This window comes from Linepithema humile, chromosome 6 (assembly GCF_040581485.1).
Source record: "Linepithema humile isolate Giens D197 chromosome 6, Lhum_UNIL_v1.0, whole genome shotgun sequence".
Taxonomy (NCBI): Eukaryota; Metazoa; Arthropoda; class Insecta; order Hymenoptera; family Formicidae; genus Linepithema; species Linepithema humile.
In genome coordinates, this window is record NC_090133.1 from 7,049,348 (window position 1) to 7,059,954 (window position 10,607).

A 10,607-nucleotide genomic window follows, 5' to 3' on the forward strand; every position below is an offset into this window, starting at 1 on the left:
ATATTCGTAAAAATAGTTGGCAGTAATTAGCGTTATTACTTGTCGATAAGGCATGTTTATTCCTAATTAACGCTTGTACTCAGCACAGCTGATAAGAACCAGTTGAGTGCATGATTACACGCTACGTGCACACGTAATCTTACACGTAAACGTTCGAGGAATGCAGCAGCATTATTCATATATCATTGTCGAAAGAAATTCTTGTCATGAACATATTTTCATTTGTCATATCAAAGAGAACGCTGAACTCTTATTGCGTACTACTCAAGATTGATAACTTCACATGTGTTTTTACAATCATTCATTATTAAATGAAAATACATTCTTTAGTTTGATTAGCCGCGGTGGTTTTCAATTATTATTTATGGACGTGACACATGTGCGCTGCGTGCGGAAAATTCTCTTCTCTCCATCGTTCTTCAGGATCCGTGTGTGAATCTGTCTCACTTTCAATGCATAGAGTGCGAGGGAGTGCAACTGGAACGAACGGAATACTGAGCGCAACGTCACGTGGACACGCTTTAGTGGTAGCAGCGCGGAATGCAACATATCATGCGCCCGCAACAGACGCCTATATATGTCTCCGCGCGTATACAGCGTCATCCAGTTGGAGTCGGACGCTGTCCCGGTGGATTCAGCGGAGTTCACCGGCTCGCTAAACAAAGCCAGGGTCGATTCGCAAAATCCATCAACCGTAACGCGTTGAGCCACTGACAGGAAGTGCGCGCGTGCTGCGGTGTGGTACAGTGTGTGTCAGCTGTGTTGACATTCTTCAATGTCTTCGTCGCGGGCTGGCGAGCACGCGTCAGATTACCAGCGATTCAACAATGACACGACTCTATCGCACGATCAGGAAATCGTCCGCAGCGGCTCGAGGCGACGTGAGTCCACCCTCTGATTTTGCCTGCATCCGTCTAGATCTCTACTACTGATACTATTACTGCTATTGCGAAACAGTCTCTCATTGAAACGTTGTGCATGTTGACAGGAAGGATAGTTCGGACGATGAAGTGAAGTGTCTTGACGATCACGACTCTGTTGATTGTCAAGATTTATAACTGTTGTAATGTTTAATCTGATAAAACGATTTTTTCTTCGATAAATGCTTCAATCAGCTTGGGTCTGTGCTTCAATCTGCAACGAATGCTTCAATTTGGTTGATTTATAAAGATATTTATTCATTGAGAAATTTGTGATTCTCTACAGAAGTATGTTGCGACCTTGTTGCATTGGGACAGAGTGCAAAGTTCCATATTTCTTCCAGAATATGGCTCTATGCTGTCCTCACCTTCCACAGCCAGTCGTATAAAGTCTTCGGTTGAGAAAGCTAATAGTGCTAATCAACTGAATCATAAGCACGAAGCAGAAGCAGACGAGACAGGGACTGGCAACATGACTGAGAATATAGTGTTTACTGCACGCGATGCAGTTCTTGATGCAGATGTGCATTGGGAAATGAATTACCACGAGGCCGCAATATTTTTGGAGGTAATTGTTTATTGATCACATGTGTCTATTTCAAATAATAATAATTTGTCAATTGACCGTAGAGATACATACACGGAGATATGTGCAAGCAAAATTGAGTGACCAATTATCTTTTTCAAGGCTATTGTATTTTATCAACACACTATCTATATATATATATATATATATATATATATATATATATAATGTATATTATGTAATGTACAGAGATATCTCCAGTGTATTATTCTCTTAACATTGCAAGCATTGAATGATTAAATAATATTTCACTATATAAGAGCTGAAATTATATAAAATTGCAATGTTATTTGATCATTATTGAGAATGCGTCAACTTTTGCAGGAAGGCAAAAACAATGAGAAGTTTGATTCTCATCCTAAGCGTCCTGAAGACTTACCAGCGTATTTATTAGTTCATAACAGTTGGTACAATGGATTGGACTTATTGATTTCGCTAATCCTGCTGTCTCTGGCATTCATAGAAGAACCTGCTTTGCCATTGTTCAGAGTATGCTGTACAATACGCAAATATACAACACACAATTCTCTTTACTGAAATTTTTCATTCATATGTTTTGTTGCAGGTACCTGTGTGGGTGCATGGTTCATTAGAACTGCTTGCCTTAATTACCATTGGCGTGGAATTAGCTTTGAAACTGAGATGGACTGGTTGGGCACCTATGCTAAGACACAAACGTACCATGCTGAAAGTAAGATTATCTCTAAATCTTGAAATCTACGCAGCTGAAAAAGTAGAATGCGTCAATAGTCTGCTAATGTGCTTATAGAAAACACATGTTGATAGAAAACAGATTATTTACATAATCAGATCATCTGAATAGTTACTCGTTCGTACACTTGCGCTCGATAATTATTGTGATGATATAAGAGTATCAGACAATAGTCGTGCATTCGTTAACGATCAACGGCCGCATCGTCCAGCTGAGTAATGAATATTGCAAGGAATATGCAACGACTTATTAGCTTACTTACATAATGAGCTATTGAGCACAATGTCAGACGCGTCGCAATACACTTCATGAAATGCAAATGAATAGATGACGCACGATTTTTAACGGAAAGCACGACTCGATCGGCTTTAGTCGTTTGATCGGGTTATTGACTTTCTACAATTGTTATATCTTGATTTCTGTTTCAGTGCACAACATTAGCGATTATGTTTGTGGAAGCGTTGACAGTCCTGGTGCGGCAATCCTCGCATTTCCGCGTGACGCGCGCGTTGAGACCTATCTTTCTAATGGATACGAAATACTGTGGGGGCGTAAGAAGATTTATCAGACAAATACTTCTTACGCTACCGCCCATTCTGGACATGTTGGGACTTCTTTTCTTCTTTATTATCGTGTACACAGTATTGGGTTATTATATGTTCAGTGAAATAAACGGGAATTTTTCCACACTGCTAGATAGCTTTGTCAGCCTATTCGTTCTTCTTACCACTGCGAAGTGAGTGAACAGAAATTATATGTAATTAATTTGCATTATGTCTAACTAATTAACAATATTATTTGTAGCTTCCCGGACGTAATGATGCAATCTTTTTCACAAAATAAGTGGTATGCGATATATTTCGTGTCCTACTTATGTACCATGTTGTACGTGATGATGAACCTGATGTTGGCAGTGGTAAACGAGACGTTCACGTTTCGCGAACGTGATAAGTTCAAGAAGTTGTTTCTGCACAAGAGAAAGGCATGTCAGCACGCCTTCAAGCTTTTAGTCTCCAAACAGAATCCCGATAAGATGCGTTTCCGTCAGTTCGAAGGTCTAATGCGATACTACGCCCCGAATAAATGTTTGTACATAAGATTATTTTTCTCTGATAAAATTCCTCCAACAACTATCGCTCTATTGAATATGCACGCACAACTTTCATATAATATTAAAATAGTGAAAGCGAGTTTATGGTGCCTGACATACATTACATTATGTATTTAATCGAAATTATTTTATATCTGCAACAATTTTACAGGCACGCGAGACGTTGTTTTAATGTTTTGTCACATGAACACGTCGGGAACTGGCGCCTTAAGTTCCGAGGAATTCTTTTCAATTTATGACGCCACAATGCTTCAATGGGACTTGCAATATTCTACTATACCATGGTATCGCACCGCATGGTCGCCACTGCAGATGTTTTGCATGGGCGCCCACACCTTTATCAACTGGCCGTATTTCGAAACGTTGGTGTGTAAGTAAATGGCGAGTTTGAATTATTAGGGGCTCAAGGAAGCATTGTGTATCACCGTTCGTAATTTCGCAGATGTGATCATCGTCGGTAACGGCATCGCCATGATAATAAGAATCGTACAACCGAGCAGTAGTATTGCGGAATCGGTGTATCGATTCGCCGCGTGTTGGGATACTTTGCTGTTTGGAGGACGTGAGTAAAAATTTGTCGCAATTAAAATGTATATTTTGAAAGGAAAAAAAGAATCTATGTTTAAAGACACAAATATATTTATAGTTTTCATAATCGAGGCATTGGCGAAAGTGCTCGCTCTCGGTACTAAATGTTATCTAAGCTCCGGATGGAATCTCTTCGACTTGGGAACATCAGTAATGACGCTCGTCGCGGCGTGTGGCCTCTTTCTCTTCCCATCGGCTACATTCCTGGTTTTATTCCGGCCTCTCAGAACGCTAAGATTGTTCAAGATAAAGAAACGCTATCGAGACGTTTTCGGTACTCTCGTAATTCTGATTCCCCAGATGTGTTCGACGGCGATGGTCATGTTGGTGTTGTACTACTTTTTCGCGATTATCGGAATGGAACTGTTTGCCGGATACGATATGCGGAATTGCTGCAAGTTAGTATGCAAAAAAGTCAATTACGATAATTAAACAAGTGAATTATATTTTTTTATTTTTAACTTCTTTAAAAATTTTATCAATTTTTTAAAATATTCTTCATAGGAATACAACTGTTGAAGATTTTTACGAGTATTCCGCGAATGGAAGCACAGCGCTGGGATATTATTATCTTAATACTTTCGATAATCTCTTAGCAAGCGGCATGACGCTCTTCGAATTAACAGTTGTCAATAATTGGTTTATACAAATGAATGCATACGCATTCACCGCGGGCTTGTACACGAGGATATACTTTATGATATTTTATTTAGTGACTATGATCGTATTGACTATCGTGGTGTCCAGCTTCTTGGAAGCTTTCCGATTTAGGATACAGTATAAAAAAACAACATCGAAACATGACGGTAAATATACACTTAACCAGTGAAAGTTCATACAACAAATTTTTAATTTTTGATAATATACACGTTCCTCTATATTTTCAGAAGAGAAAATGCTTCACGAAGAAGTGGAATTAAAATGGGAGGAGTTGCAATGCATAATCGAAGATTTTCATCTTCTGGAAAATCTGCGCAGTGCTTTATTCGTTGAAGGAAGCACTCTATTTATTGGCTCGCGAACGCGAACACGAGAAGTTTTACAGAGAAAAATGTATACACACGAGATAAATGAGTGGATAGCTGAAATGAAGTTAGAGGAAAAACAAACTGTATCTAATCTAACATTCAACGCAGAAGAGGCTAGCGGCGACATTACGGTCGATAGCGATCAACTTATAATGAATGGCAATTTGCGTCAGCAAAGTAGTAATATATCTAATTGATAAAAGTAATAACATCATTTTTAGATGATATTAAGAAAATTAATTTATAATTCCTACTTACATCTGTGTAAGTGCATTTATTCGTGTGTCGCACGATAGTGCATTTATTCGTGTGCCGCACAACACGTAGTTTATCTAGAAACTAAGAAATATAATTTGATAGTAAGGAAAAAAATGTACTGATATACTAGATCGAAGATGTTTTCTTAGTGATTAGTAGAATTCCAAAAGGTACGATTAATTATTACACACCAAGTGTTTCAATGCAAACAAGCAACTTCCTTTATATATTTTGATATTACAAATTTAAGCATTACATCAAAATTTCGTTCTACTTAGGAAGCATTAGTTTTCTTACTCTTTTTGATGCGTATTGTAGGTTTGCAGTATAATAGTTTACGTAACATCTTTAAATATTTTGATATTTATATATGTTAAAGCACGTTGATACTGATTATTAGATACTGATTATAAGATACATCGTACACAATACTCGTACATCGGATCGTGTTATTTTTATATAATTTTTCCTAAAATATAGGCAGCGCTGTTGTTGTTTTATAGGTAGCTTTATGAATCGCATCACACACTGCACGAATTTAATTCGATTAAGTTATATCGCCGGCTCGAGGGATTCAAGGCAGGATAATCTTGCTTCTATTAACTTTTCTTTTTACAAATTGACGACATTTCTAACTACGAAATGTAAAGATGGAGCAAATATCCTTTTTTCTCGGACCGGCACCGTGCATCGTCGGCACAGTGACAGTAATTTATTTCATAGAAGTAGACATATTTGATATCGCTATGTATTATCAGCGCGAAGAAATATTTTATTGTTAACTTCCCATTTATAATGTGATACTTCGTGTATTATATTTATTTAATATGCATTCCATTGCCCTTTATTGTACATAATACATTATAAAACTATTTTCTTCTTCCATTTGTAACATTACTCGTAATCAAACAACTGAACTTAATTCATTAATGATACTTAATTTTCCATATTAAATTGATTTGATTATTCATATTAAAATCTTACCGTATTATTCAATCCTCACTCCGTTGCAACCTAGACTGGTCGTTGTGACGCTAAAACCCTCTGCGATTAACTGTTCAGAGAGATTCGTGATACGTTCTGCCGGCGTGTGCGGCAGCAGCAAAATGTATGCGTATCCACCTCCACCTGCACCTGTGAGCTTCCCCGCGAATGCGGAAGCTCGTGCGATTGAGCAAATAACATCCAGCTTCAAGTGCGACACATCCAACGCGCTTAGCAGTCCTTGGTTCATGTTTATAAGAGTCTGTAAAGTGTACAACAAGTTTCCAGCTGATTGTACATCGGAATCTTACGGCGCAATATAAAAGTGCGTAAGTGTTGAAGTTTGTAGAATGAGACTTACCAGTAACTTCTTGTATTCTTCCAGAAGAGCTGCATCGTTATCTAAGTTGTCGCGAATTCTGCCGATCACTTCAAGAGCCGTCCTCGACAGAACGTCGATGCTGTCCAAAACGGGATCGATTATTGCCGGATACAGTTGTCTCAGATCCGCCACTCGCTTCACCTGATCCTTCGTATTGCGGCTGATCTTCGAGTTGACCAGCAGGATCTTCATGCTCGGCATTTCAGGCAGCACATTCACCGGCTCACCCCGTCGGAATTCTATTATCGAGCCGTAAGTGCACACGCTGTTGTCGATGCCGGACGGAGAGCCGTGTATGATTCGCTCGCAGTTCAGAGCGTACTTTGAGATCTTCTCGAGATCGTCTCTGTCGAAAGGACCTACAGCAGCCTTCTGCAGACGCGACCAATGCAGAAAGCATGCCGCGAGACACACCGCGAACGACGCCGAACTGCCCAATCCCGCGCTGATCGTTAACCGCGTGCTCAAGTTCACGTGGAAAGGTTTTATATCGATTCGCTCTTCGTGGCCGACGTAAAGGAGCAAGTAAAAGAACGCATGTACGCTTAACTTCTGCTGATTCGTCGGAATGCGTATGCCGCACGAACTATCCAGCGAGGCGATGAACTGCTCCACTTGTTCGTGCAATAGCGAGTCATTATTTTCGCCGATTCTGTAATGGAAATTATCGCCATAGAAGTGGTCCAGGAACAGCTGTAAAGGCAGGTCCAGCTGTAGATCCATATCGGTAAACTCTATTTTGATAATATCTTTTGAATCTGATTTGGGTAGTTCGGCGAATGCAACTGTGGTGCGCAAATCTAAGCTAGCTGCCAGAGCAGTTTTCCCGTACACCACCGCATGTTCTCCATGCAGGATCACCTTGCCCGGTGCGGATATTCTGAACTCGATCATTTTTTTTTCCTTTTATGAATAAATAAAAGTGTGCTAATAATCGAGCAATCGTAGAAAATCAGATACGTGCCGTAGTTCTCACGAATATTTATTAGAACCACAAAAAATGCAACGTAAAGATTATCCAGATAATATTTATCACTTTTTCGTGTTATATAAATTAGAAGCAACACTGATTGTATAACTCGTCATTAAGTCTGTTTTTTTATCAATTTCTTGCATAAATCTAAAAAACTCGAGTAATCAAGGTTTCCTTTTTTCCCATTGTTCTGATGTTAATGTTGTCAGCGAAATAGCATGAATAGTTTTCATTTCTTCCTCCAAGACTCCATGCACAAGCCTGAATTATACATTGAAATTGAAATTACATCGAAAGTTTATAATAATTTTTGAATGCAAAATGTTAAAATGCATATTTGCACTTAATCTGAAAAAGATATGTTACCTGTGACGTTGCAAAGAAGGTTTTCCTTGGAATTGATCAGAGACAACAACTACTAAAAACTTAGCTCCGCAACCGTCAGATTGATCTACCACTTCCTGTAACACACAATGTACTGCAAACAATATCTCTCTGGAGCAAAGGATAGTTCAGGAATACAGAAAATAGTAATATTCGCTGTGTGAAATATAGCTTGCAACGACAGTTTTACCCTGCAGATCAGTTTGCGTAGAATAATCCACTGAAAGTATAGTTTGCTAGCTGATAATTTTTTTTTGTATGACTACAGTTTGTTATGGAAATGTGTTATTGGCGTTTTATGTAAATTAAGATAAAAAAGACTAAGTTTGCAAGGAAACTTCGAGACTGTAGATACATATCTTATTTTAAATATTATAATACGCAGCATATGAATGAGACATGATAAAATATGTTTTCGAGAAGATGCAATGGTTTCAATAAAGATCAATATTATTTTTATATATGTATTTATTATTCATAGTAATTTACATATTTTGTTTTCATCAGCTGTGTCATTTAATGTGACTTAACTTTATTTGTAAAACCTTTTTTTCTTGTTGAGAATAATTGGACATAATTAAAATACGCAAAGAAGATTAGAAAATGCCCGCATGAATATATCGATACTAGAAGCGGAAGTAGATCGGGATATCTTTCGGGAGGTTTTACAAATTTGCTGAGAATGGAGAGAAGTAATATACCTAAAACAGATCCGTAAAATGCAAGGAGAAGCCAAAATTTTTTATCGTAGCCCGGCAAGTTCAAGACAGATTTATTTTTCTTATGTTGTTGCACTCTACCGCCTTTCTTCAATTTTAATTTGCTTTTATTTAATAAATTGTTTGTTTTATGGTTGTAAAATATATCAGGCCACATCCAAAATACGGAACAGAAATAAAAAACCATTGTGCCAAGATAAGCAAAATAGAGATCATCTTTTATAAACAGTGGTAGCATACTGAAATGCGAGGTGATCAAGAACCAAAAACAAGGAAGAGGATCATTATGAAAGTGCAGTAAGACCGGTACAGCAACTAAAAGAATGGACTTCTCGTGAACTTGAAATGAGAAAAGGAAGAATGCTAGAGCGGAATTGATCAGGGAAACTAAGAATGCATTTTTAGTAGGTAACAAATATAAATTGATGCAACTTGGCAAAGCTGCACATGTTGTTACCAGTAGACAAATCTTAGCTAATTGCGCGTTTGTAAAAATTTGCCGTAATTTATAAACAACATTGATTACGCACCATACGTTAGCGACTTTGTCTTCAAATACACCTCTGGAAAACGGGAATAATCTGAGCACTGCACTAAAAAATACATCTTTGTTTTTGAAAAATGGTATCCAAATAATAAAAAACGTTAACAAAACCGCAAGAGAGACACATATCAACATGCGAATGCAATGAACCCAAGATTTTGCCTTATTGGGTGTATAATTTCCAAGTATGTAAAAGAAAAAAGGCAAAGCGTGATACAACTCCATTTGCTTGTAGTTCAGTGCTAAAACGAATAAAATTGAGCCAAGGATGAATGAATCTTGCATTATAGCAGCTACAGCGGCGACAAAGAAACCCAGTGACACACAATTGTATTGAAAATGTCCATGATCTATCAATATCAATCCTGGATAAATCAGTGCTGTCAGAAGGATGGCATCTCTCTTGCTAAACTTGAATATATTGGATTCATTAAATTGACAATTGCTCCATGAACGCAAATTGCTTACAAAATATATAAATGCTGGTATATAGATCAGTATGTCTGCGATTAAGACGGTGAGTCTCATGAAATACTTATGCTCCTCAGTTTCGAGTCCTCTGGACTCGTGCAATCTTACAAAGGAAGGATTTATTCTATTCGCAATGTAACCCAACAGAAGACTGTGGTATGCTGTCAACGGTGGATAATCTAATCCCCAATATTGTAGATCGTTATCTGTGGTATTGATGTACCACTTGTCAGGGGGTAGATTTAATGTGATTTCTTGCCAGTGCCGTTGTGCTTCATAATCTCCATACATGGGAGGCTTGTCTTCTCCGCTGTGGGAATGGTAAGTAATGCAGCATCTCAAGAGAACGGCAAAAGAAGAGATCAAAGCGAGCTGCAGTTTCCCTTGCATTCTTCCTTATGCGAGGCCTCGCAGTGCGATTACTTCGAAATCTATCTTCAAATCGAAACTAGCCGGCAAGAATTTCGAGAACGAGCCCTGGCAAAATGGCATTTTATCATGCGTGTGGCATTACGGAAAGAAAAAGGGGAAATAATGAGAGATAGAACGCCGGTTTACGTACCACGTGTGAAGCTTTCAATCCTTCGGTTACTTTGTTCTTAATATGTTCCTCGCTATATGGCATATTCAGGCGCGGTTTCTTGTATAATTGTATCTGCTGTTAAATGAGGACTCGAATATTGTAGACGTTTCAGCCACGTCTGCAGAAATTTGTAATCTCGGTTCTAATTCATTCCGGCACAATTTATTTTTGGTGTCGATGGTGTCGATTATTGACAACGAAACTTCGCGCACAAAGCGCTAACTATATTCATCTTTTGTAACCTCGTAGCTGGTTCTTCTCTGTCGGTAACATCAGTAACGTAGATAGGAACAGATGTGGTTCGCGTCTGGTTATATGTACAAATGATCAATATGCAATTGTACAAGTATTTTTATAAAAAACA

The 10,607-nt window shown here is 38.2% G+C and overlaps 3 protein-coding genes and 1 long non-coding RNA gene across 6 annotated transcripts; 1 reads left to right on the forward strand and 3 right to left on the reverse strand.

The window, feature by feature from the left end:
• The first annotated feature begins 54 nt into the window (after window positions 1-54).
• On the forward strand, window positions 55-8,385 carry LOC105678270 (two pore calcium channel protein 1-like). Of its 2 annotated transcripts, none has more exons than XM_012377461.2 (12): window positions 55-881; window positions 1,207-1,488; window positions 1,831-1,995; window positions 2,072-2,197; window positions 2,647-2,954; window positions 3,023-3,303; window positions 3,481-3,699; window positions 3,772-3,891; window positions 3,976-4,315; window positions 4,422-4,723; window positions 4,805-6,512; window positions 6,573-8,385. In XM_012377461.2, the coding sequence occupies exons 1-11, from the start codon at window positions 828-830 to the stop codon at window positions 5,140-5,142; spliced, it is 2,535 nt and encodes an 844-aa protein (XP_012232884.1). In that variant the 5' UTR covers window positions 55-827; the 3' UTR covers window positions 5,143-6,512; window positions 6,573-8,385. The 2 variants fall into 2 exon arrangements, with proteins under 2 accessions (XP_012232884.1, XP_012232885.1); XM_012377462.2 differs by having other exon boundaries at window positions 56-881; window positions 1,265-1,488.
• Window positions 1,836-2,653, reverse strand: LOC137000664 (uncharacterized). The gene is made up of 2 exons (XR_010890939.1): window positions 2,309-2,653; window positions 1,836-2,231 (listed from the first exon to the last, which is right to left on the reverse strand). It is a non-coding gene; the product is annotated as an uncharacterized lncRNA (long non-coding RNA).
• Window positions 3,991-7,463, reverse strand: Mvk (Mevalonate kinase). Of its 2 annotated transcripts, XM_067357950.1 has the most exons (3): window positions 6,549-7,463; window positions 6,188-6,449; window positions 3,991-4,309 (listed from the first exon to the last, which is right to left on the reverse strand). In XM_067357950.1, the coding sequence occupies exons 1-2, from the start codon at window positions 7,461-7,463 to the stop codon at window positions 6,192-6,194; spliced, it is 1,173 nt and encodes a 390-aa protein (XP_067214051.1). In that variant the 3' UTR covers window positions 3,991-4,309; window positions 6,188-6,191. The 2 variants fall into 2 exon arrangements, with proteins under 2 accessions (XP_067214051.1, XP_012232891.2); XM_012377468.2 differs by lacking the exon at window positions 3,991-4,309 and having other exon boundaries at window positions 5,401-6,449.
• gny (garnysstan) lies at window positions 8,377-10,600 on the reverse strand. Its single transcript, XM_012377466.2, has 2 exons — window positions 10,223-10,600; window positions 8,377-10,137 (listed from the first exon to the last, which is right to left on the reverse strand). The coding sequence occupies exon 2, from the start codon at window positions 10,048-10,050 to the stop codon at window positions 8,443-8,445; it is 1,608 nt and encodes a 535-aa protein (XP_012232889.1). The 5' UTR covers window positions 10,051-10,137; window positions 10,223-10,600; the 3' UTR covers window positions 8,377-8,442.
• Between the last annotated feature and the right edge of the window lie 7 nt (window positions 10,601-10,607).